Here is a 27,054-nt window from a genome sequence, read left to right as displayed (position 1 = left end):
TTTATACAGGGAATCATGGTCATTTGAATGAAGAAGTTATAGTAAGTATAATTTAAAGGGCTATTTCAGAGATTCATCCTTTAAAAAAAATATATCCTCTGGGCCGGGTGGTGGCACATCTGGTTGAGCACACATGTTACAGTGCACAAGGACCCAGGTTCAAGCCCCTGTCCCCCACCTGCAAGGGTAAAGCTTCATGAGTGGTGAAGTAGGGCTGACAGTGTCTGTGTGTGTGTGTGTGTGTTTCTCTCTCCCCCACCCCTCTCAATTTCTGGCTGTCTCCATCCAATAAATAAATAAAAGATAATTAAGAATCTTTTAAAATATTTATCCTTTTGTAATATGTTTCATAGCCAGCTTTTGGTTCTACCAAGTTATAGAGAATGACTTAAGAAAACTGAGGTAGCGGTTATTTTGTGCCCTATGAGTCAGAGCTTGGTAGTGCTTCATAATGTGTTTGGTGTTTAGGCTATGATTGTTGCAGAGAATGAGGTATAGATTTTACTTCAAGGGTTTAGAGCACTTATAGGAAACATCAGTCGGGAAGACAAGCATTAAACAGAATTTTTGTTTCTTGACCTAAGAGGTGGCATTCTAAGGTTGTATGATGACTGTGTTATGATACTTATCTTTTGTACTGTAGAGACTGTCTGGGGTCACTTTGAAGTGTGTGGCTTGAGAGAGCTTTAGTGTTGATCCGCTCTTTCTTTTCTACCCTCTGGTTCCTGAGTGTCCTCTTATTTTTCTTTTAGTCAATCTTTCAATTACTTTTTTCTGTACCAGCTATTGTAGGGAAGCCTTCACCTCCCCAGTTGAAATATCAGACTTACGGTATATGTGAGCTGCCTAATTTAGCTTTCACTTGCTGCTTTGTGAATTTTTCATTTTTTCTAATTCTCTCACCCTCTGATTTAGTTGCTTTTAAAAAAACTGATTTTCTAATTGCTTAATTAATTGCTTTTCTGAGTTTTGCTAAATAGCCAAAACTGTTTCAGATGACCAGGGTATCAGTTATGGTACCTTGCTTGTCTCTGACTTGAGCAGAAAATTGTAATTATTTCCACAATTTGATTTGCTCAAGCAAATTGGACCAAAACCATACTTGGCACAAACAGTTCCCTTTTCTTTCTCTTGGTTTTTCTTTCAAGTGACCCTTTTTAAGGCTCCATTATGAATTGTGTGGATGTTTCTTTTGTTCTTTGCTGATCATAGATCAGCATTACTGTTTCTCTTTTGGCTTTTATAACAAAGTAGCAGGAAGGAAGTAGTCGTTGCCAACACCAATGCAGTAAACTGTTTTGAGAATGCATTAATGGGGTCCCCTTGTTTTAACTTCCACTTACATATCCTTTATCCTAATCACTAACAAGATATGATATATGTTCATAGGATATCCAGAGTTTGTGTATGTTTTGCTTGTTGTGTTATTCTTGGTAAATGTTCACTAATGTCTGCTTGGGCTATGAAGTTAATTTCTGTTCTATTTTCTGATTTCTAAACTTCAGGAGAAGGTAAAACTTGATGCTGAAAGGGAAAAACTAGAGAGGCTTCAGGAGCTTTACTCCGAGCAGAAGACCCAGCTGGACAATTGTCCTGAGTCCATGAGGGAACAGTTACAACAACAACTGAAGAGGGTCAGTAGCAAACAGGAATGCACCAGTTGTTTCTTGTTTTTGTTTTTGTTTTTTTTTCAGTTAAGTTCCATTGACCTGTGACATCCCACTTCACATGGCATAAATTTGTGTATGTTCTGGTCACTAGATACATTTTAAATAGAAATATGCATGCTATCAGTACATATTTTCCATGTTAATCAGTTGTAAACATTCTTGTTAGAGCCTTTTTTGCCTAACTTAGAGTGCAAACACATTTTTAAAGTCGTTCTTTGCAGAGAGCTAACCACATAACTTATACAAAGACTTCAGCATTTAAATCACTTGATATTCTCCCTTCCTAAATTCTCTGCTGCATTGTCAGTACTGTTTAACCCAAATGTGTTGTCTGTCTTAGTTTGATTTTATATTCCTACCCAAAAGTATACTATTCTTTGATTTGCTCCCTATCACTATTCATTATTTCTTTTTCTTTTTCACTCTCCTTCTCAGGACAGTGAACTTGCTAGCACAATGATAATTAAACATCAAAAATTAGAATGCAGAGCATTGCTAGATCTTCTACAAGCTGTATAACTTGTATAATACTCAGTGCAGCCTAGAGCTTCATTTGGAACTTGACCAGCATAGGAATTCTTGTAGAGCTCTGATCCTTAATGTTGCCAGCCCTGAGCATCACCACACTGACCATCTTTCAACAGTGAGGCTTGCAGGGTGGTAGTTTCACAAACCCTCGTGAGGCCACTTAATGTTTTATCCCATTGTCTCTTGACAACTGAGTTCCCCCCCCCCTCTAAACAGAAGCCCAAATAAACTGGACCCAAGGAAGCAATCATTAACCGTTTTGAACCTCGAAAGAATTAACTAGTAATTTGGTCTAAGTGGCTAGCAATTTATGATTCTCTGTGGGTAATAAAGAAGGCTATTTTCATTTGTGTTATTACCTATACCTTTTCTGGTCAAGTTGAAAATTCAGTTATGATAGCATAGTTCAGGAAATATTTAAATCATAAGTGCCTCTGGCTAACAAAAAATAGCAGTTAAAACTTTTCAATGCATTCATATGTTATAGAAAACAATTTATGCAAAATGATTTTCCTGCCCAAGGTTCCAAAAACCCAGTTTAAATTCCCAGCACCACCATAAATTCAAGCTGAGCAGTGCTCTGGTAAAATAAAATAAAATAAAATAAAATAAAATAAAATAAAATAGTATCTAAAACAGGCAGGTTAAACTGCAGCATGGCAATTCTATTGATAATATATTTGTAATATGTGTGTGTTTATGTCCTGACATAAAAGAGTTTGGGAAACATATGTTTGCTGATAGCAATCCTTATACATAATCATTGCAGTTCTTTCTTTCAGTTCAGCAGTATGGGTACAGATTTTGTTTTTTCCTCCACCTACTTTAATTTCTTAAAAACACTGCTTCAAGTAGAAATTGCTATGTTTTGTTAATAACCAAGACTCAGATTCATATAAGTAGTTATTATTTACTTAATCTAGAGTCTATTAGCTCATAAACTTGTATATGGTCAAAGGATTGTGACTGCAACAGAGGAAAGGAAATGAGGCAGACAGCCTGTTTCACTAATTGACTGCAAAGACTCCTTCCTTGTCCTCTCCAAGTAGAATATAAAATTCTTATCATAAAACCTCTTTCCTTGGAAGAGACAACTGGCTTGTAGTTGCATCTTTTCACCCAACATTCAGCAGCCTACCATTTCTATCTCCCAGGGATGACAACTGTGGTAACTCTTCATTAAGACTTTGGCTTAATCAACTTATGTCACCATAAGTCCATTCACACTAGCCACTTCCTGTGCTACCACACTTATTTCCTTTCAAACATTTTAGAATGTTTACACCTTTATTATTAAGTTTCTCCAGGGCACTTAAACTAGACTTATTTAAGCTGATTTTATATCAACTTCACTATAAATTAAAAAATAAATGATAAACTAGGAGAAATCTCACTCAGTAAAGAGCCCACCTTACCACATGCACAGCCGTGAATTCTAGCCCCACTACATGACAGCATCATGACTCCAGGGAGGCTTCATAGATGGTGGAGTGATGCTATAACATCTTTTTGTCCTGCTATCTAAAAATAAAAATAATGAATCCCTCGTGTACAAGTCCCTGCAGCCACAAATAAATAAATAGGAATTTTTTTTCTTAAGCTGTTTTCTCAAATACTAAAGCTAAAATTATAGAATTATTTTATACAAACCACATTATGAATTTCTGTCTAGGCTTCCTTCTTCTAAATCATTGCCTAAGTGTCAGAATACAGCTTTCATCTGATGTTGAGCTCATCAACAGCATGACTGTGTGTAGTTGATATGAGTTCACCACAAGAATTACTCCTGTGACCTGGGAGGTAGCACAGTGGATAAAAAATGTTGAGTCTGCAAGCAGGAGGTCCCAGGTTTGATCCCAGGTACCACATGTGCCCAAGTGATGCTTTAGTGTTCTCTCTCTCTCTCTCTCTCTCTCTCAAAAATAAATAGATACATCTTTAAAAGGAGAAAGATAGTTGTTCCATTATAATTAGTGTGGAAAAGAAAGATGAAGTTAAAAGAGTTTTTCACTTCTCTGTATAGATTTTACTATTGAATGTCACAGATGGCTGCTCAAGATTTTTGTTCTCTTGATTAAAAGAAATCGATTCGGTTCTATCTATAGTTAAAGAGACCTAGTTTTATAACCAATTTGTCATTTAATATTGAGCAAGCCACTCAGCCTCATTGGGCTTCAATATCCTTATACAGTAAGCAAGGAGATTGTAGTAGATGTGTTCTATTGTACTGTCCTCATTCTAAAAGCAGGCAGTTAAGTATTTTGCTATAACACTGAAGATGAAGAATGTTAGTAAACCTTTTGTCTCATTTAAATATGTTTTTAGCATTGGTCTTGAAATGTCATGGATTGCTACTGTAATCTCTTCTAGCCATACCAAATCTATTTTTCTTATTAATGTTTCACTGCTAGTCAAAAATAGTGGCTTGTCAGAAGAGTCATGGCATATGCTTCTGTTTTTCTATGCAAAAATGCACCATGATTTTTCTGACAACCAAATAAAAAAGGGTGGGGAAAATAGCATAATGGTTATGCAAAAAAAAAAAAAAAAAAAAAAAACCTATCATGCCTGGGGTTCTGAGGTTCTAGTTTCAATCCCCCGCACCACCATTAACCAGAGCTGAGCAGTGCTAAGTAAATAAATAAATACCTGCATGTAAATTTTTAAAATACAAATTCTCCAAAAAGTTATAGAAAAATAAAGCTATTTTGTTTTCTTTCATGCTTAATCTTTGTGCTTTACAGCCAGCAGAGACTTACTAAGTTCTTACTGTGTGAAGTTTAAATTTTTCATTCAGCTAGTCATTCCCCTAGCCTTAAACTTCCTGTGTTTCCTGCTCTTTTACTCCTGTCTCCAAATCCAGTGTCTGAATTCTTATTATTTAAAATCTAGAAAGTTTCCCCATATATATATGGAAAAAAAAAATATATATATATATACACACACATATATATAGATATCTTACATAAAAGTAATCAGATGATTACATGAGAGGAATCTGAGGGCAGAGTTTGGCTTTCATTTTCAATTTCTACCTCTTGTGCTATTATTTTTATCCAGTGGTTTAAACATTTACTACAAATAAGTTAGTGACTCTGACTTTCATGCAGTTAAAACAACAAATCTTACATATTATCCAGATGTGAAGTAAGTGATTAACATAATGTTGTTAGTCACATGTAATTTTGAATGAAGATTACTTATAAATAAATTAGAAAATTATTTTTAAGAATTTTAAAGATTTTATCTAAATAACATTTAGCTATCAACCAAGCTTAACTGAAAGAACTTTATAATTTTGAGTATTTATGCCTGTATGAGTAGATATGTCAGCTAATATATATTTTCAAGACTACTAATATTTTTGTGTATGACATATTACTTATTTTTTCAATAGTGGCTAGCTTTGGTACAAATACATTAATTTATTTAGGCACTGAAAGTATGAAATGTCAACCAATAACTTGAAAACATGACCACTTTCAGATGGTCACTTAAAATTAAATTGGAAGAAATGTTAAGCAGCCCTGAGTGTTTTTAAAACTGCTTTTCTTTCTTTTAAGCTCTGAGAATTCACCATCTGTGTTGCCATAATAATCTTGTTGCTATAGTGTTGGTTATAATTACATGGTAGTGAGTAGTCTTCTATGAATCATCTCCAGAGTAAAATTCTTTCCAGAAGATAGATATATTTTCCATTTTGATTAAAAATCTATAATTTATCATTTGTATAAAAGCCAGAAGGAGAAGGGCAGTAGGTCTAAATGCCAAGAGATCTTATTTATCATATATTTAGTACTTATTCAACCCATTGTAGTATTCCAATTAAAAAAAAAAATGCCCTGGCACTTTTTACCTACTTAGAGCTGCAAACCATATATATAATCCAGTTGCCTCTTCCATTAGATCATAGTTTATTTATAAATATATACTTAAAATCTTTAAAATAGGTTCAGGCCCCAGGCTCCCCACCTGTAGGGGAGACGCTTCACAGGCGGTGAAGCAGGTCTGCAGGTGTCTATCTTTCTCTCCCCCTCTCTGTCCCCTCCTTTCTCCATTTCTCTGTCCTATCTAACAACATGACATCAACAACAACAACAACAACAACAATAACTACAACAACAATGAAAAACAAGGGCAACAAAAAGGGAAAATAAATAAATATGGAAAAAAAATCTTTAAAATAATAATAATAATGATGAAATCTCCAAGCCCCATTTATAATTCTGTCCAAACTACTACCCCCCCAAATTAAGGAAGGGAAGTTATAGTAGATGAAAGAATGATTTATATGGTCTCTGCAGAGATGCACAGACACAAAGGCATGGCTATATTCAGGCATCTTCTAAGTTGGAGAATGCTCCTTCTAGACAATTTGATATTTATAATTCCTTATCTTTCTAAAATAACCTCAAGATTATATCCAGAACAGTGTTACCTGACCTTTGGAATCACTTTTTTGTTTTCACTCTTTTTAGGAAAAAATTTTTACTAACAGGTCTTAGGAATGCACAGAAACCAAGTTTATATTATAGGTGCATACATATATGTGTGTATTTATAATTTATTAAATATAAATTTCATGTTTGTGGACACACACATATTATGCATGCTCAACTATATGTACTTATTTTAAATAGTACATATACCACTCTAATCATTCATATTTTAGAGAAAATTTATTGAGCCTTTGAAGAAGGAACAATGGAAATTAAACATGCAGGTCTTATCTTTTCTCCTCACATGCATATCCCAATGGATTGTGTTGTATGCCTCCTTTTACTTATATTCATCTTAGTTACAGACTTCTGGTTGATTACATATGTCAATTCTTGAATCTGTTTTTAAATCAGATTTAGTCAACAACTTTTATTGCAAGATTAGTCATTGTTTGTTTTTACCAGATCACTGGTCGGCTCTGGTTTATGGTGGAGCTGGGATTGAACCTGGAACTTTTGTTGCCTCAGGCATGAAAAGCTTTTTGCATAACCATTATGCTATTTCCCTAGCCTGTCAACAACTTTTAAATCTTGAATTTAGTCTGTTTAGACATTTATAAACTAAAATCTCATTATATATGAAAGTTTGCAGAAACATAGACCTTTTCTCATGAGGTTAGGTCACATTTTTGGTCTGCAATTAATGCTTAGGTTATTTATTGAATTCTTCTTACATTTTTCTATCCATTTTAAAGCCACCTAGTACAGTTAAAGCTCTAACTCTATAGCCACAGAGTAGTCTAAAACTAGTAGTGAGGGGACCGGGCTCTGGTGCACCAGGTTAAGTGCACATAGTACAAAGCACAAGGATCCACGTAAGGATCCTGGTTTGAGTTCCCCTGGCTCCCCACCGGGTGGGGGGGGGGGGTCACTTCACAAGTGGTGAAGCACGTCTGTAGTTGTCTTTACTTCCCTATCTTCCCTGCCTCTTTCATTTTCTGTCTTATCCAAAAAAATAAATAAATAAATAAATAAAAAGAGAAAGATCACAGGAGCAGTAGATGTGTGGTGCAGGCACCAAGCCCCAGCAATAACTCTGAAGGCAAGAAAAAAAAATAGTGAAATTGTTCCCGAGTCTCCCTCTATCTCCCCCTCTGCCCAAGCCCACTTGTTTTCCTTTCTGACGTTCACCACTAGGATGAATTTCGGAGAATGAATTGTACTCTAGCCTTGGTCAGTGCTATGCCTGGAAAAAACATTTTTGGAATATTTGCTTTCAGTTTTTGCTCTTCACAGGAGAAAAGCTGCAATGTTTTTTTTCTTGTGTGTATTGTGTTCATTCCCTTTTCGCCAAAGGATGCTGACTTGCTAGATGTGGAGAGCAAACACTTTGAAGACCTGGAATTCCAGCAGCTTGAGCATGAGAGCCGTCTGGATGAAGAGAAGGAGAACCTGACCCAGCAACTCCTGCGTGAAGTGGCTGAATATCAACGGAACATTGTTACTAGAAAGGTACTTTTGCAATGTGTCATTCAGTGTAAAGAAAATGATATTATGAGGGCTGGGAGACGGTACATATGGTAAAGCACTTACCTTACCATACCCAAGTTCCTGGGCTTTTGCCCCAGTTCCACATTGGAGTACCATGACACAAGAAACCTCTGGGGATGATGAGGTGCCACTGGTCGGTCTCTCTCTCTCTCTCTCTCTCTCTCTCTCTCTCCCCCCCCAATATATTCTGAAATTTTTTTAAATAAAGGAACCAGGCTCATCCAGCTGAGTGCACACATTACTAAGCATAAGGACTCATGTTCAAGCCCCCAGTCTCTATCTGGAGGTGGGGAAGCTTCATGAGAGATGAAGCAGAGCTGCAGGTGTCTCTCTTTCTCTTCCCTGCTCTTTCTCACTTTCCCCTCTAAAAGTCTATCTGTCCTATCAAATAATATTAATTTTTAGATTTTTAAAAAATTTATTCCCTTTTGTTGCCCTTATTCTATTGTTGTAGTTATTATTGTTGTTGATGTCATCATTGTTGGATAGGAGAGAGAGAACTGGAGAGAGGAAGGGAAGACAGAGAAGGGGAGAGAAAGATAAGACACCTGCAGACCTGCTTCACCGCCTGTGAAGCGACTCCTCTGCAGGTGGGGAGCCGGGGGCTCAAACCGGGATCCTTATGCCAGTCCTTGCACATTGTGCCACGTGTGCTTAACTCACTGCGCTACCACCCGACTCCCCAAATAATATTAATTTTTAAAAATAAAAATATGTGTTTAAAAAAATGAAAAGGTGTCCTGAAGGTGTTGGAATTGTACAGGTATACAGCCAGAACTATGAAAGACAATGGTATTACTGTAGCTTTTAGTGTGTCCCTGTATGCTGATCTTTATATATGAATATCTTTGTGTTTAATATCATGTTTGGTATGTATGGACCTGCCATCTAGTGTCAGTGGGTTTCTAAACTGAAACACATCAGAGTCATGGTTAGTTACCATTTTAGATGCATTTATAAATAATTTATCATTTTTCTTTTTTCCTTTTTCTTTTTTTGTTTCTAGGGTTATTGCTGGGGCTTAGTGTGAGCACTACAAATCCACTGCTCCTGGCAGCCATTTTTTCCCCCATTTTATTGGATAGGACAGAGAGAAATTGAGAGAGGAGGGGGAGAGAGAGAGAGAAAAATAGACACCTGCAGACCAGTTTTGACTCTTGTGAAGCGTTGCCCCTACAGGTGAGAAGCCAGCGTCTCAAACCCGGATCCTTGAGTGGGTCCTTGTGCTTGTACTCTGTGTGCTTAACCAGGTGCAACACCACCCTTATTTTTCTTTTATGTGAAAACCAAGGCACAGAACATCAGGAATTTATATGTTTATTTTAAACTACTTCCCTTTGCAATCACAACTAGCTGGATTCAGGCTAGTTCTGTGAACAAAGTTTGTTTTGCGCTTTTCTGTTTTCATTGCTCAGTAGTTCTCAAAGTTGGCTGATGACTTATTACCATTAAGGAAATTACTGGAATGTCACATAGAGTTCTGCTAACTCCACCTGACCCCTAACATTCAAATTCCAAGTTCAGCTTTTGTTGCAGAATTTAGAATCATAGGACCTGGTGGTGGCACATCTGGTTGAGCACAACCGTGGGCAAAGACCTGGGCTCAAGCACCCCTTCCTATCTGCAGGGCAGGGGTGGGGGCATGCTTCCTAAGCATTTCATTAAGGCTACAGATATCTGTCTTTCTCTTTCCCTCTTTACCCACCGCCCCTTCAATATCTTTCTGTCCTGTCAAATAAAATCAAAAGAAAAAAGGAGGAAAAAATGGACTCCAAGAGAAGTGGATTTGTATTGCTAGTACCAAGCCCTAGCAATAGCCCTGGTGACAATAAACTAACTAACTAACTAACTAAATAAATAAATAAATAAATAAATAAATTTTAAAATCACATCTAGTGTTCTGAGCAAAATGTTTAAAGTTGACAAAAGGAAAGATGGGTGGTGAAGGGGACTTCTTGTTCTCTCAACTTAAGTAAGAATTTTCATTGTTCCCCCCCCCCCCATAAAAAATCTCCCAAGACAATCTTAAAAAACACATATGTAATGGGGTCAGGTCGTGGTGCACCTGGTTGAGTGTATGTGTTAGAATACACAAGGACCCAGTCCCCATTTGCAGGAGGAAAGCTTTTTTAATTTTTTTTTAAAGAATTTTTAAAATATTTATTTATTTATTTATTCCTTTTTGTTGCCCTTGTTGTTTTATTGTTGTAGTTATTATTGATGTCGTTGTTGGACAGGACAGAGAGAAATGGAGAGAAGAGGGGAAGACAGAGAGGAGGAGAGAAAGATAAAACACCTGCAGACCTGCTTCACCAGCTGTGAAGCGACTCCCCTGCAGGTGGGGAGCCGGGCCTCGAACCAGGATTCTCACACCGGTCCTTGTGCTTTACCCACTGCACTACCGCCTGACTTCTGTAGGGGAAAAGCTTTGAGAGTGGTGAAGCTGTGCTGCAGGTTTCTCTCTCCCTCTCTTAGTTTTTAACTATCTCTATCCAATAAATAAAGATAATAATTTTCTTTAAATTAAAAGAAAATACACGTGTAACTAATCTGAGAGAGAAGAGGAAAAAATGACACTCAGAACTAGTAATAAGTGTAGGTGTGACTTAGCGTGAGCCAGGCAGTAGGGCAGCGGGTTAAGGGCACGTGGTGTGAAGTGCAAGGACCGGCATAAGGAAGTAAAGGCAGGACTGTAGAGAAAAATGAGCAAAATAGAGATATAGATTTAGATTTAGATTAAATCAACCCATATCTGTGACCTTGGGAGAACTATAACAGGTGACATATAACTCTAGTGGAAGGAACAGTGTGGAACTATATCCCTATTATCTTATGATTTTGTAATAACTAACAATTTTTTTTAAAAAAAGAAACTCTAAAGGTAAAAAATAAATACATGTGTAATATGAATTAGGATTTCCTGTCAAATTCTGATTTCTTCAAATAAATTTATTAGCTCCACAGACCTTAGATAAACTAGAGACTTGAATGTGGAAAGTTAAAGAAATTGCCTCCCACTCTTTGGCTAACAATCAGTGTCTACACTAAAATGTGGTCACTGATATTTCCAGTTGCAAACATTTTTCTTTTATCCAAAGTACATTGGCAGATCTTTAAATATGTATGTGCATTTTTCTATGATTATCCCTTTTTCCCTCCAGGAAAAAATTTCGGCTTTGAAAAAGCAAGCAAATCACATTGTGCAGCAGGCTCAGAGAGAACAAGACCATTTTGTAAAAGAAAAGAATAATTTAATAATGATGCTGCAAAGAGTAAGTATTTCCTTCTCAGCACTGATAAATGATAAAGCAAAGTCAAAGTTGTACCATGGTTTTATCTTGAGGAAGTATTCCCATCTTAGCTATATTTAGGTTGAAAAATAAATAAGAAACTAGATCTCACATATAATGATACATCTACTAGAAAGAAGTGTGTCTATAGCCCCTATAGATCTCTGACGGTTAATTCCATCCTGCTTTTTTCAGTGCCTAGAATTCTCTGGATAGAGTGGTATTTTTCCATCCCTATTTCTTGTTTTGGGGGATGAATTCAATTGCCACTATCTTCTCTGTCACTATTTTAACCTTTACACACAGTATTCAAAGATACAGCTTAAATTAAACAGTGTCATATGTAGTACTTACATGGCCATGTTTGCACATTCTCTGTGCCTTTTTTTTTTTTTTTTTGTCTCCAGGGTTATCACGGGGGCTCGGTGCCTACACCATGAATACACTACTCCTGGAGGCTATTTTTTCCTTTTGTTATTGTTGTTGTTGTTATTGCTGTCACTGCTGTTGGATAGGACAGAGAGGAGGGGAAGACAGAGATGGGGAGAGAAAGATAGGCACCTGCAGACCTGCTTCAATGCTTGTGAATTGACTTCCCTGCAGATGGGGAGCTTGAACTAGGATCCTTAACGCTGGTCCTTGTGTTGTGCGCCGTGTGTGCTTAACCTGCTGCACTACCGCCCAGCCCCCATTTTTCTGTTTTTTACTGGTGACCTTACTCTTTAAAATGACTTCCAAAATATTCACTAGTGTTCTTAAAACCAAGAAAGAAGTAATGAATGTTTTGGAGGAAAAGTCTTGTATTACATAATATTCATTCAGGCATGAATTATAGGGCCTTGAGTAAAAAAAAAAAATGAATTGGAAGAATATAAAAAGATATAAAACATAAGGTGACTTTAAGTAGAAACACTTATAAAGCTGGGTTATTAGTTGATTCCTTGAAATTACTACAACCAGAAATCTACTCTATTCCTTCTAGGAATAGTGATTCAGTATTTACTAATTTGATGTTAATGTAACTCAGTTACTCAAGTAATGAGAATCAACTGTATATGAAAATGCAAAATGTGTAGAATAAACAAAGTAATTCTGAACAAGAACATCATTGGAGAGTTTATGCTATTTGATTTCAAGGTTTACTACAAAGAGATAAGTAAATGAATAGAACTGAACATTGAGCCCAGAAGTAGACCCACACATATCGTCTATTGACCTGACTAAGAATCAAAGACAATTCAGTAGAGAAAGGAAAGTCTTGCCTATTTACTCAACTTGAGTAAATAGAAAACTATGGAGGCCGGGTAGGGGTGCACCTGGTTAAGCGCACATGTTACAGTGCTCAAGGACTCAGGTTCAAGCCCCCAGTCCTTACCTGTAGCGGGAAAGCTTTGCAAGGGGTGAAGCAGTGTTGCAGGTGTCTTTCTATCATGCTCTTCCCTTTGAATTTCTGGCTGTGTCTATGCAATAAATAAAGATTTAAAAAAATAAAACACCAAAAAAAAACCAAAACAACTATGAATCTCAGTAGCATCTATCCTCACACCATATGTGTGTGTCATATTCAGATCAGATTGTAGACCTAAGATGTAAAAATTAAGTAATAAAGTTTCCAGAAGAAAATATAGGTAAGGACCAGATGGCAGCACAACCAAAAAAGCACATGTGTTAGTTACCATGTGAAAGGTTCCTAGAGTTTTAAGCCCTAGTCTCCACCTGCAGAGGGAAAGCTTCACAAGCAGTGAAGTCGTGCTGCAAGTGTCTCTAGTTCTCCTTCTCTGTCCCTTCCCCTCTCAATCTCTATTTCTATCAAGAAAAAGAAAGAAAGAAAAATAAAAAATAATGGCTACTGGAAGCAGTAGAGTCATTTTATTTCTCTGGTGAGAAAGAAAAAGAAGGAAAGGAGGGAAAGAGAGAGGAAGGAAGGGAGGGAGGGAAGATGGAAGAGAGGAAGGAAGGAAGGAAATAGTAAACATACAGGTTTACCTTTGTGATCGAGGGGTAAATAAAACTTCATAGAAAGGAAATAGCAATGAACTTGTACCTGGAGTATATTTTATAGCTCAATGATAATGAACATCCAATTAATGATTTTTAAAGACAAGCAAAAGATTTAAATACAAGCCACTCACAAAAGAAGACAGATGAAAATTAGTAAGTAGTCATATAAAAAATGATCAGCATCATCAGTCATCAGGAAAGTTCAAGGTTGATTAAGCTTAATAGAATTTGTGTTCCTTCAGGAAAAGGAGAATCTTTGTAATCTGGAAAAGAAATACTCCAGCCTCTCTGGGGGGAAGGAGTTTCCTGTGAATCCTGATACTCTGAAAGAGGTAAGTTACGATTTTCCAGGTCTACTTGTAACAAGAGATTTACCTGTGTTTTATGTGATTAACTGAGTAGAAAAACTTTAACTTAATGACTTGTGAAAGCACTTAATCTTGATGGTCTTCCTGTCCTTCACTATGTTTGTTTTCAGAATTTAGGAGATTATTTTTGTATTCAATACAGATGCAATGAGTGTCCATGTATGTATGGGGAAGGGAGTTGGGAATGTTTGTATGGGAGGAGGGATGGTGTTAATATTTTCTTGGCAATGACATTGTGGATCAGTTTAGGACTCTAAAACTCTTAGGATCTGGAAAAAATATGTTTTACATATTCTAACACTTTTATTTCTCATGTCAGTCTCTTACTAAAAACTTTCCTAATTCCTTTAGAATATGAAAATACCTCCGGACATTTTAGTAAATGGTCTAGTTTCTTCCTTTTATCTCCCTTCTCTAATGTTATTTCTGCTATGTTTCCTCTCTAAAATAGCAAGTTCTGTTTACGTTAAGCTATACACATTCTTTATCCCAAACATCAATCTTTCCCCAGACCCCATTATCCTCTTTCCCAGATATCTTTTTATAGAATTGCACTGCTGCCACTAGTGGTAGACTATTTTAGCTCTAATTTGAAAACTCTAGCCTAATTCAGAAAGAAAAGTTTTGTTATATTTTTAAAAATGAAATACATAAAAGTTTAGGAGGAGAGGGAAGATAACTCATCAGGTAAAGTGTTTACTTTGCATATGACTCAACTTTGAGCACTGGCACCACATGGCAGGTATTATGACATAAGAGGAAGCTCTGGTGCTGTGTTCTCTCTCTTTCTTGTATATGTGTATGTATATGAAAATATAGCCCGGGAACACTGAAATCATGTGTGCATGATGCCTCTGATAATAAATAAATAAATAAATAAATAAATAAATAAATAAGGAAAGCAAGCAAGCAAGCAAGCAAGCTTGGTTATACATAATTTTTTTCACAGGTTCTGGGAGATAGCTCATCCAGTAGAATTCACACTTTCCCATGTGCAGGAATCTGGGTTCAACCCCCCAGCCTCTACAAGCAAAGTTTCATGACTGTTGGAGTGGTGCTGTGGTATCCCTACTCTGTCTCTCTTCCCTACTCTGTCTCTTACCTTCTAAGTAAAAAGAGGAAAGAGAAGAAAAAAAGTTTGGGGTGGGGGGAGGCAGTGATGCACCAGGTTAAGCTCATGTATTACTAAGCTCAAGGACCTGTGCAAGGATCCGGGTTCAAGCCCCTGGCTCCCCACTTGCAGGGGGTGGGTCACTTCACAAACAGTGAAGCAGGTCTGCAGGTATCTCTTTCTCCTTCCTTCTCTATCTCCCCCTCCCCTCTCAATGTCTTTCTGTCCCATCCAATAAAATGGTAAACATAGCTACCAGGGGCAGTGGATTCGTAGTGCTGGTACTGAACTGAGCCCCAGTAATCACCTGAAGTCAAAAAAAAAAAAAAAGAGAAGTTATCTGGGAGAACTTGTAGAATCAATCACATAGACTCAAAGCTCCAGCAAAAGTCCTCATGGAGAAATAATAATAATTCTTTTTATTTTATTTATGACTTACTGTTTAGAAGGCAGTAAAGTTAGCAATTATTACATAAAGAATATGGTGTGTGTGCTTGTGTCTGTGTCTGTAGGTATGTGAACTAAAACATTCATCACAAAGGGACTGGGCGGTAGAGCACCCGATTAAGGGCACCTAGCTTAAGGACACAGGTTTGAGCCCCCACTCCCTACTTGCCTTGGGGACACTTCATGAGCCCTGAAACAGGTCTGCAAGTGTCTTTCTCTCCTCTCTCTGTCTCCCAGTTCTTTCTCAAATTTCTAATAAATATTAGAAGGGGCAAAAAAGGACATTGGGAGTGGTGGATTCATAGTGCTGACACTGAGCCCCAGCAATAACCCTGCTGATGATAAATAATAATAACAACAAGAACAACAATACAACATTCATCACAGTAATAGACAAGATTATTGTGTGTCTTAGAAGCATTTTGTAGAATCAGTGAAATAAGAGCTTATGTGGATATTATACTGCTTTGCCAGATTCAAGCTTAGCCCGCACTGCATTGAAGGAGCTTTGCTGCTTTGTTTTCCTTCACTTTTTTCCCCTCTCTCTCTATGCAAAAAAATAAAGGAGAGAGAAAAAGAAAAAAGAAATTACAAACATTTACTGAAATATTTCCACCAAAATTTTATCGCATTACTCACGTTCACAGTTTTGCTCCATTATTTGGAACGTAGGACTAATATATTCAGTGAACAAGTCTCAGTCGGGTGGTCAAATTGGAAATTGGGGGAACTGCATTGAGTTGAACACCATGTTAGCATGTGTGCATGTGTTTACGTGTATATACATATGTAAGTACACATTTGTCTTGCTAGAAAGATCACTAGAGGGCTGTGCCCTTTTTACTCTTATTTGGCTATCTAGAGACCTAAAAGTTAGATTTCAGTACAAATAAATTGCTGTTTTACAAATACCCATGCAAAAGCCAGTAACCTGCATCCCACTCCAATTGTTATTATAACTCTTCAGTCAGGAAACAGAAGAAAGAGAAATCTAAAAATAAAGACTTGTAGAAAAGGTTCTTAATTTAGAGCACAATTGCATTCCGACCATATCTCTGTGTGATTATGTGAAATGCTATGTTGTGACAATGTCATCCAGTCAATGAAATGAATGCTGATACCTCTGGATATTTTGAAATCAAAGATCTTGGGTTATCGATAATATAATTGGCTTGATTTCACTAGAATAACTATTTTTAATGTTTGGGGTGTCTTACTTCAAGATTAAGCAACATAAATCTATTTTAACTGCTGGTGATTCATCTAATGAACATTTGGTATTACCACAGATATCTAGCCATGCCGCTCTAAGCTAACTCCATTGTACTGGGAGCATTAATACTCTTGCATGCCTCAGCTTTTGCTTTCTTCATGTTTAATTTCTGAATTCCTCCTTTTAGGGCTATATCAGTGTAAATGAAATTAATGAGCCATGTGGCAATTCCATGAATCTATCCCCTTCCACTCAGTTCCCTGCTGATGCTGATGCTGATGCTGTTGCCACTGGGCCTACCACAGCTGTGCTGGTGAGCCAGCCACAAAATAAAGAGGTGTGTTGGCATGCCATTTCATTCATTCACTGCTTTCCTTGTTTCAAAAATTAACCCATGGTGAGGGCGTGCGCGACAAATTAATAGCTGACTGATCACAGTGATGCTCAGTTTGAAAAATATACTAATTTAGAGGTCTGCTCTATAAATCATAATACCTAGAGTCATAAATTATTGGGGTGTCAGAAAAGTCAGGATGAAATTTTTTCATAAAAAAAAAAAAAAACAGAAAAAAGGGAGTCCAGCGGTAGTGCAGCGGGGTAAGCACAGGTGGCACAAAGACAAGGATCCTGGTTTGAGCCCCCAGCTCTCCACCTGCAGGGGAGTCACTTCATAAGCAGTGAAGCAGGTCTGCAGGTGTCTCTCTTTCTCTCCCCCTCTCTGTCTTCCCCTCCTCTCTCCATTTCTCCCTGTCCTATCCAACAATGATGACATCAATAACAACAACAATAATAACTACAACAATAAAAACAACAAGGGCAACAAAAAAGGAATAAATAAATATTTATAAAAAGGAAAAAGAAAAATGGAAAAAATATGTCATAACTTTTTCGACAACCCAATATATGGTACAAAATAGAGTGCTAGCAGAAATTTAAAATATGAGCTTTTTCTTAGTTCTGACCTGATCTTGTTGTCTTAAGAACCTAGAAGCATTTTTAAAATCGATCATTTAAATCACCTTCCTATTTGATTTTGTTTTCTACTTAGCTTTGTAGTATGATTTTTTTTTTAACTATATGGCTTTTTAAAAAAAGCTGTGGGCAGACAAATATAGTAATTAAAGTTCCTTTCTGATCTAAGTTGCTTGCAGTGTGGGATTTTGACGAGAGGCTAAGCTGAAAGATAATAACCCGTCATTTGTGATTTCTTGACTAAAATATGACAAAGCAGAGCTATCAGATTATTTCATTTCTTTGCCTTATTCTTCCTCTCCATGTCGACACGAATATACTTTTTCTTTCTCCTATAAAGCAAAGATCACCTGTCTGTTCTGGATTTATGTTTCCTTCCACCTTTTCTCCTCATACTATCACTCAACCTTCATCAGACCCTTGGCCTGAAGTCATGACTCCATCTGTCCATCCTTTCCCTCTAAATGACACACCTCCTCCTCTACCAGCTAAGAAACACCGAAGGCAGCAACAGCAGGAGCAACAGGTAATTAGGAAGTGGTGTTTAGAGTGGAAATTTGACCTTAACAGCAAAGTTACTTAATATGAATTTTATTCTTCAGTGTCAATGTAATTTATTTATCAGTTTTCTTTTTTTTAAAAATAAGGTACATACCCCTCTGTTGGATCTAAGGTTTTTATTGTTATTCTTAAAGGACATTTAGTGTGTTCTAAAGGTATGGGAATTGCTATAAAGCTTTAAGATGATCATTGCTCTTTCTTGACATGTTTGAGCTAATTTTACATCTCATGTTTCAGTTCCCATTCAATCAAAATATTGAAAATAAACTCAAGTGCTTTTCAAAATAAAAATTATATCCATGAAATCTATGGAATTTCCACAAATATTTGCTGTAGCAAATGATAATATTTTTCTTACATGCTACTAAAAACATAGTGATAGGCAGCTTTCCCTTGTTATGTTTTGAATTCTGATAGACATTTACTTTCTAATAACCTTGAAATTAGAAGTACCTCTATGTTGACATTTACCTCAGTGTAAGTAAAAAAAAAAAAATTGTCCAAGATCATACCAGAAGCGGTGCACTTGGTCCATAAAAGCAGTTTTATTGGCCAAAGTTTCAAATAGTTTATTATTCTAATTGTTGACCTCTTTTATGTGCACTCAGTGTATACTCATGCTTGGACTTTCTTAAACATCTGTAAGTGACCCTGGAGGTATAGCCTCCAGACCCCAAAATTAGGCAAGCTTTGGTTTACTGTCTTCAGCCCTAACATTTCTTAAAAATTCAGCTTGCTGTTTGTTACTTTTTAAAAAGGACTATGTAGCCACTACTTTTAGATTAATAAATTTTAGTTGATATAAATAGGTAAGTTAAATTGAAATGCAGCTTTTTTTCATGATTAACATGCTTGAAGACTGAAATTTTGCACTGATTTTAAGCATTGCAAAAGCCTAAACTTTGTGTAAAAGTGATCAGATCAGGGACTCGGGCAGTAGAGCTGCTGGTTAAGCGCACTTGACACAAAGGATCCTGGTTTGAGCCCCTGGCTCCCCACCTGCAGGGAAGTCGCTTCACAAGCAGTGAAGCAGGTCTGCAGGTGTCTATCTTTCTCCACCCCCCTCTTTCTTTCTCTACTCTCCATTTCTCTCTGTCCTATCCAACAACGACAACAATAAAACAACAAGGGCAACAAAAGGTAATAAATAATTGAAGAAAAAAAAGTGATCAGATCTAAAGAACCTTGAGTTAGGGAGTAAATTTTACTGTTGATGACATTTTGGGGAGAGGCTAAGAAAAACTGGGATAAGTTTCAAGTTAGCAGAATTTTTATCTTAGGAATATGAAAAATAAAAGAGCGAACAGAGTTTTTTTTTTTTCTCTAAAAAGGAATTCATTTTTAAATAAAAATTCACATACAAAATTGCTTTGTATGGAAACATATGGATTTGGAGTATGTTCACGTGATTGAAATACTACTCCAATTTTAAAGCAACTTTCCTGTTTACTTGCTCTTTCTCAGCATCTGTTTCTTTCTCCTTCTTGTTCTCCTCACACTGGGAGCTGTGCACAGAACTATTCAAATAGACATGGGTAGAAACTCCTTGCTTGCTTTGTCCAATGACTGTTGTGCCATTCAAGTATCAACCAGCACAATAACTTGCAAGCTATTCTAAATCCCCATGGCATCAGGCACTATGAGGCTGAAAGGGAGATTTAAAAACCTTTTCTAGGTTCAGTACTAGGTTCTTCCAGTGTCTATTTTGTCACAGTGAGTGCAAATAAATAAGAAAAAAAAGTTAAAAAAAAAAAGAAAAAGAAAAAAAGTTTAATAATTTTAAACATATATTCTGTGTGAAAATTCTAAAACTTCTCTATAAATCCATACCTCTCTTTTTTTTTATTTGTGTAAATACTTGATTTCCTCCTTGACCTGTTTCAGTAAAGTCAAGTTTTGCTGTTCTACTTTGTATTTGCATTTTAAGCATTTTAGAAGTCTAGAAGAAAGGAAAAAACAGCATAAAGAAGGCCTCTATCTGAGTGACACTTTGCCTCGAAAGAAAACCACATCTTCCATATCTCCACATTTCAGCAGTGCTACTATGGGGAGAAGCACCGCCCCGAAGGTAGGACATGCAGAGGACCATGAGCTTTTAATGACTGTGCTGGTCCTGATGTAGACAGATGTGCTAAGTCACTTAAAGAAAATACTAAATTATGTAGGATTACCTTTGCTTGCTGTCCAATAATTTTATCTAAATCACATTTTTATTCTATCCAGAGAACTTTCATAGTTGTATACTCTGGGACCAAGGAACCTAGTCTGAATATTTCCTACCACCTCCACAGTAGTGATGGGTGACTTTTTTTTTTTTTAAAGATTTTTATTTGTTTGTTTATTCCCTTTTGTTGCCCTTGTTGTTTTATTGTTGTAGTTATTACCGTTGTTGTTAAAGATGTTGTTGCTGTTGGATAGGACAGAGAGAAATGGAGAGAGGAGGGGAAGACAGAGAGAGACAGAGAAAGACACCTGCAGACTTGCTTCACCGCTTGTGAAGCGACTCCCCTGCAGGTGGGGAGCCGGGGGCTGGAACCGGGATCCTTATGCTGGGGTCCTTGCACTTTGTGCCACCTGTGCTTAACCCGCTGCACTACTGCCCGACTCCCCTGGGTGACATTTTTTTATATGACAAATCCCTGTGACTGCAACTCACATCTGAAAATTGGAAGATGTGAGCTCTGGACTCCAGTAATATGAACAACAAATATTAAGTAATTCATGCTAGCCATTCACTGAACTAGACCTTTTTGGTGAATTGTCTCTTCAAAACCCAGCAACACTATGCAGTAGAAATATTCATTATTATCCCCATTGTAACAAATGTGGATAACTGAGTTGTGAAGAAGTTAAGTAACTGATCTCATTACCCTCAGCTGGGCTATTGTGTAGGTGGAACATGACCCCACACATTCTGATACCCGAGTCTTCACTCAGGTTGTATGAATGTGATGGGAGGGTCATGGCAAAATGGGAGGAGAGGGCAGGTGAGATGGAGCATCTAAGAAAGCAGACCTTGAGGCCCTTCTCTTGTACTTAACCTATTTTATAAATGGTGTTCCAAGTAGATTTTACCTAAGAGATTTTGCTGTTTTAAAGGAATGCTGAAATCACTGGGGTAGTTAATAGTCCAGTTTTCAGACAACTCGATAAGGAGGGTCAATGGAAACTGATATGCTTGCTGGCGAGTGTGTAAATCTTCTCTCCCACTGTGCATGGCATTAACGTGCTTCTGTCTCTTCACCTTGCACCTGCCCCTTATGCATGAAGAACTCTCAGTTCTTCCTTAAGGTGGTTTTGGACAGCGCTTCCCCCGTCTGCTTTTAACTTTTGGAATTGTGACCACTGGAGGAATCATTATGATATATTGAGACCACCTTGAAGCTTCTTGAGAGGAAGAGCAACTGGCTTTTACTGCTGAACTTTTAGCAGTTGAAAAGGAAAGACCTATCATCCCTACCCACTGCACTTTGAATAGGAGCTGTGTATGAATTCAGGAGTGCAGTCACATAAAGATAGCTGATCTGGTCTGCTGTTTGTCTGAAGTATTTCCTTTTGGTTCTCACAGGCTCACCTGCCCCTGGGGCAGAGTAATAGCTGTGGAAGTGTGCTCCCTCACTCACTGGCAACCATGACCAAAGACTCAGAATCTCGAAGGATGTTCAGAGGTATGTATCTTTAGAAGTAAATATCATGAGGTTGTTGTTGTTGTTATTTTTTAGCAATGTACTTTAAAAAAAAAAAAGTACAAATAGAGTTTGGAATTGTTAGAGAATCAATGAAAATTATCAATTTGTCGCCTTTGTTTTTCCTTTGTTGGTGGAGGTATGTATCTTATTGTTGTACTAAGGTGTCTTGTTTTTCGTCTGTTTGTTTGTTTGTTTGACTTATGGTACAATTCAAACATACTCTTTGTACTCTATAAATTCTATAGAACTTCAAGTAAGAAAGGTCCCAAGAGAATTACTAACATTCCCATTTGATCTGTAGCAAGTAGAGGCAGCTAAGGTTCCTATGTTACCAAGACACTTAATTTAGCCACTCACCTGGTTGGTAGCTGAGCTGCCCCATTGAACCATATGTTAAAGAGTCACTGAAGTAGGGCCAGACAGTGGTACACCTGGGTAAGCTCACACATCATAGTATGCAAGGACCCAGGTTCAAGTTCCAGGTCCCCATCTGCTGGGGGGACATTTCATGAGTGGCGAAGCAGGGTTGCAGGCTTCTCTTTCTCCATCTCTCTCCCTCTCTCTCTCTCTCTCTCTGTCTCTCTTTCTCTATCTGTTTACCCCTTCCCTCTCAACTTCTCTGTCTCTATCCAATAAGTAAATAAATAATATTTTAAAAATTAAAAAGAGGCATTGAAGTGACACATAAAATAGGACTATGGTGCACCTGGCAGAGGGCAAAGTGTATACATTAGTATGGTCAAAGACCCAGGTTTAAGCCCCCACCCCCTACCTGCAGGACTGAACTTCACAAGCGGTGAAGCAGGTCTGTAGGTTTCTCTTTCTTTCTCCATTTCTATCTTCCCTCCCTTCTCAATTTCTCTCTCCTATCAAAATAAAACAGGAAGGAAAGAAGGAAGGAAGGAAGGAAGGAAAGAAGGAAGGGAGGAAAAAAAAAAACAGCATTAATCACCCAGAACTTTCTTCAAGTGATGTAGTTTTAACTTGCTCTCAGTATGAGTGTTAGGTTTCAGGTAGACTTGGACCTCAACATATTTTACTTCTTTGTTATAATACATTTCATTCATAATGGGGTCCTAAAAACATAAATGTGATTACTATGAAGTTTGAATAAATCACCACAATGCAGTTCCAGACATAAGCTTCTCATTGAGAGGACCAATTGCATCATGTTAATAAATTATTAATAATTTGTGATTATAAATAATAGGTTAGCTTGTTGTGTTAATGTAGGAATTGAGTTCAGCCTAACTTTTCAGCAGACATGGTGCTAGACTCCAAGAATGCAAACAGATGACATGATCCTTGTCTTTGAAATGCTTATAATATAGTAATGGAGGTATGTCCAAGCTTTCAATGAGGATGTGATGGAATAATATGTCTTTGAATTCTAAATTTATCCACACACTAATAGGATTAAAACCCTTCCCTCCAAGCAGGCTAGGAATAGATTTTGACTGTTCATCATATCTGCTTAATGTATTGGGTTGTCAGAAAAGTCATGATGTATTTTTCCATGTATTTCTATGCAAAAATGTGTCATGACATTTCCAACAACCCAGTGGTAAAGTATTATCACTGGTTTTCCATTAGAAGAAAAAAATAGCAATCCATATACATGTATACATATATACATTAATACATATGTTCAATTGTATACAAGATAATATATATAGACTATCTTATCTTTTACAATAACCCATACACACACACACACACACACACACACACACACACAAATATTTCATTTGATTGTGATCTTTAGTTATTAGTAGAGTTAATTTAAAAGCTAACAAGGGTATGGACCAGATGATGTAGCCTACCCAGTAGAATGTACATGTTACCATGCTTAGACTTCTGTTCAAGCCTCTGGTACCCATCTTCAGGGGGCAAGCTTTACGGTCACATGTGGGTAGAGCAGTAATGTGCTGCAGGTGTATCTCTCTCTCCATATATATATATATATATATATATATATGAAAAAAGAGAGACAGCCTGACTGGTATTATTAAGAGTGTTATAATGTCTGAGAGATTTACCATAATAAGATTTGATTCACATACATTCCACAGACTTTATATTTTCTTAATTCTAATTTCCCAAGAAGCTGAGTTCCAGTATTAAAATTTTAAAGTGGTCCCTCCTATAAGAGTTCCATGTAGTGCTGATGAGGCAGCTTCCAAGAAAATAGAGACCCATCACATATATTGGTGATTCAAACAGTTGTGATGTATCTTCTCAGGCCAGGGTAACCCCTCTCAGAGAAAGAGGGATTAGGCACTGTATTCCTTATAGCCACAACAGACTATAAAATTGGCAGGATTTTCTACCAGTTCCATACAAGTGGCCCATAGTGACCAGGAAGGAGGATTCCTTAATAAATTCACTTAGAATTATTTCACTAGCACTTGTTGGTTTCATTAAAATAACAAATGGAAGTAAAATTCCATGGCCTTGAAAATATTGGATCCAGCACATTTTTTCCTATTACCTCAAATTGAATAGGTCTTGTCATTTTTTTCTTGACTTACACAATTAACTTTAACTGAACTATTTTTTGCTGCTTATTCATAGTGGATTCATCAAGGACAATAGTGTAAGTATAAGCCTTCCTTCAATCACCACAGTTTTAATGGAACTGAGAACATGAATCATATAAACAAAAGCCTTTGAGAACAGGTTTTAAAGCAGTGAGCCCAGGAACTCACCTCTTAAAATAATAGTTATTGACATTTGTACAGCTTATGAACTATTCTTTTTATAAAGTTTAGAATGAATGAAATCTTTGTCCTTTTGTTTTCTATTAAAAACAGGAAAGTTCAAGAAAGGTATGACAACCTCCTTGTGTGATATTTCTGTTTGCATCTAGTAGTGAAAGGTCACTGTCAAGTCATTTTTAAGAAGCAGTTTTAAAACTAAAAAATGTTAGTTGAATTATCCCTTTTACACAATAGAGAAAAAAAATTGTTGCATGCTCACTGGAAACGCAATGTTCAGCACAGCTGCTGTTCATTTACAGGCAGCTGCATGATGCTCTTTGTTTTGGACGCATATTACAATGTCAGAAGAGACAGGAAACATGAGTGCCAAAAAATCATTGTTTCATAAGATTTCAGATAAAGAGTAGGCATTGTGATATACACAGTTACATGTAAAACATGATGTTCTTCCTTTATAAAACCCAGGTATAAATAAGCAAGGTGTGTGGGAGGATGGAAAGATTTAAGAAGCTTCTACTTACTCATTTGATTTAAGCTTATTATATAAAGAAGACTTAGTGAAGTGTGGTAAATGGCTTAAATAACTGGTTTGAATAAATAAGATGCTTATTACTATGGCAAGGTAGTGGAGGTGTGGAATGTTAAAGGACTGATTGTGACGAAGTTTGATGGACTGTGCTTCAAATAATTCAGTCGTGTTTTGTAAATCTCAGTTCTTAAAAACAGCTCTTGTCTATTTGACAAGACATAATTTTATAGCTATTATTTTGTTTCCATTTTCCTTGCTTTCTTGATGGCATTTATACATGAAGATTTTTTTCTTCTGTAGCAAGCCTTTTTTTTTTTTAATCTTGAACTGTATGAATTCCCATCATGTTATTTTTTTTGGTTTTTTTTTTTTTACTTCTTGAGTTCTCTATAAGCTCAAATTTAACCTAAAATGTGAACCTATCACCTTGCTAGTTTGGCACTACTACTAACATCATGGATGACTGCATGTTTTAAGTGCTGTATAGTTCTCCCATTCCTTTGACCCTTTTTGATTTTCTATCATATTTCTTTTCTCTGTCATTCTCCTCCTCCTTTCCTGACTTATCCTGTACCTTCATCTTCTGGCTGTGGATAATGGTTAGGAAGAATGAATTTCTCTGCAGGTGAGCAATGAAAGACTGAGTTGTTAGAAATAATTGACTTTTGCCTCTTAAACCCAGGTTTTATATATAATTGTTTTGTGTATAGAGCCAGGTTCTTACCCATTATCAATGCCATTATTCCCTGGCCAAATTCTATGTTATTTATATTTAAGGTAGAGGGAGAGACAGACAGAAATAGAGAAAGAGGGAGCTACCATAACACATTGCCCCTCCATTTTGGAGTCCATTATGGAGTACCATAGTGCTGGCATGTGGTGGCAATTTCTTACCTGGTAAGGCATGCGTGCCATACTGATTGAGTTATCTCCCAACCTCCCAGATTATAATTTGAAGTCATCCTGTTTTCTATAGCAAGACTCATGTAACTATTCTAAAATGTACTCACTCCCATTGGGAAAAAACTGGCAAGATTATATATCCTACAGAGAAATGTTCAGGTATGATTAGGCAAAATTCATAGAAATTGGCACATACAGACACACACACTAAAATAAATAAATAAATAAATAAATAAATAAATAAATGGATCTAGTGTGATCAAGGAAATAACTCTAGCTAGTAGAGCATACCTAAGACTCAGTTTTTTTTTTTTAAAGATTTTATTTATTTATGAGAAAGATAGGAGGAGAGAGAAAGAACCAGATATCACACTGGCACATGTGCTGCTGGGGATCGAACTCAGGACCTCATGCTTGAGAGTCCAAAGCTTTACCACTACGCCACCTGCCGGACCACCTAAGACTGTTTTATCACCAGTGCCACATGTACCTGAATAGTACTGGTTTCTCTCTCTCTCTCTCTCTCTCTCTCTCTCTCTCTCTCTCTCCTCATATGAAAAAGTATTTTTAAAGAGAAGACACATATTTGAAAATATGTAGACCTTGCACATCTGTTGACTTCTGTGCAAGGAAAGAGAGTTGAGTCAGATTGGATTCCTTGAATATACCGTTGATATGGTTAGCAAAGACAGTCAGTGTTGTCTGATTTTGCTTGTAAACCTTGCAGTTGCTCCTCTTCAAACAGCTATTTCTTTCTAGAAAATACAGTGATTTAAAGCATTTACAAGACCCTTGTTGCTTTTTTGTTGTTGTTGTTGCTAGTCCTAGTGTTGAGGGTTATTTTTGCTACATAACTTAAAAACAAAAGGTTAGTTGTCTCAGGAATTGGGAACATCTCATTTTTCCTAATCCCTGTTACTTAGCCTCACTGTAAATAGTGGTTGCATTCCACTTCCTTATTTAGTTTCCAATACAGTTTGAATTGGCAGATGAGAAAATGAATTGATTCAGTAGCTATATCATGGTTTCCACCTACTACATAAATGGAGATGCTGTGGGAAG

General features: G+C 36.9%; 1 protein-coding gene across 17 annotated transcripts in view; it reads left to right on the top strand.

Annotated features, from left to right (window-relative positions):
* Nucleotides 1-27,054, top strand: part of PHLDB2 (pleckstrin homology like domain family B member 2) — a 255,011-nt gene that overhangs the window by 204,759 nt on the left and 23,198 nt on the right. For 8 of the 17 annotated variants that reach the window (XM_060198382.1, XM_060198379.1, XM_060198394.1 and 5 more), the window contains 7 exons: nt 1,506-1,634; nt 7,994-8,149; nt 11,350-11,460; nt 13,722-13,811; nt 16,806-16,955; nt 20,079-20,219; nt 21,720-21,819. In XM_060198382.1, the coding sequence (XP_060054365.1) occupies nt 1,506-1,634; nt 7,994-8,149; nt 11,350-11,460; nt 13,722-13,811; nt 16,806-16,955; nt 20,079-20,219; nt 21,720-21,819 (877 nt within the window). The remainder of the gene's footprint in view (nt 1-1,505; nt 1,635-7,993; nt 8,150-11,349; nt 11,461-13,721; nt 13,812-16,805; nt 16,956-20,078; nt 20,220-21,719; nt 21,820-27,054) is intronic. The other 9 variants (XM_060198392.1, XM_060198384.1, XM_060198393.1 and 6 more) reach the window with 6 other exon arrangements.

Source organism: Erinaceus europaeus, chromosome 9 (genome assembly GCF_950295315.1).
Source record: "Erinaceus europaeus chromosome 9, mEriEur2.1, whole genome shotgun sequence".
Classification (NCBI taxonomy): domain Eukaryota; kingdom Metazoa; phylum Chordata; class Mammalia; order Eulipotyphla; family Erinaceidae; genus Erinaceus; species Erinaceus europaeus.
The sequence above is the reverse complement of the archived record's forward strand: the minus strand, read 5'-3'. Positions and strand labels throughout refer to the sequence as shown.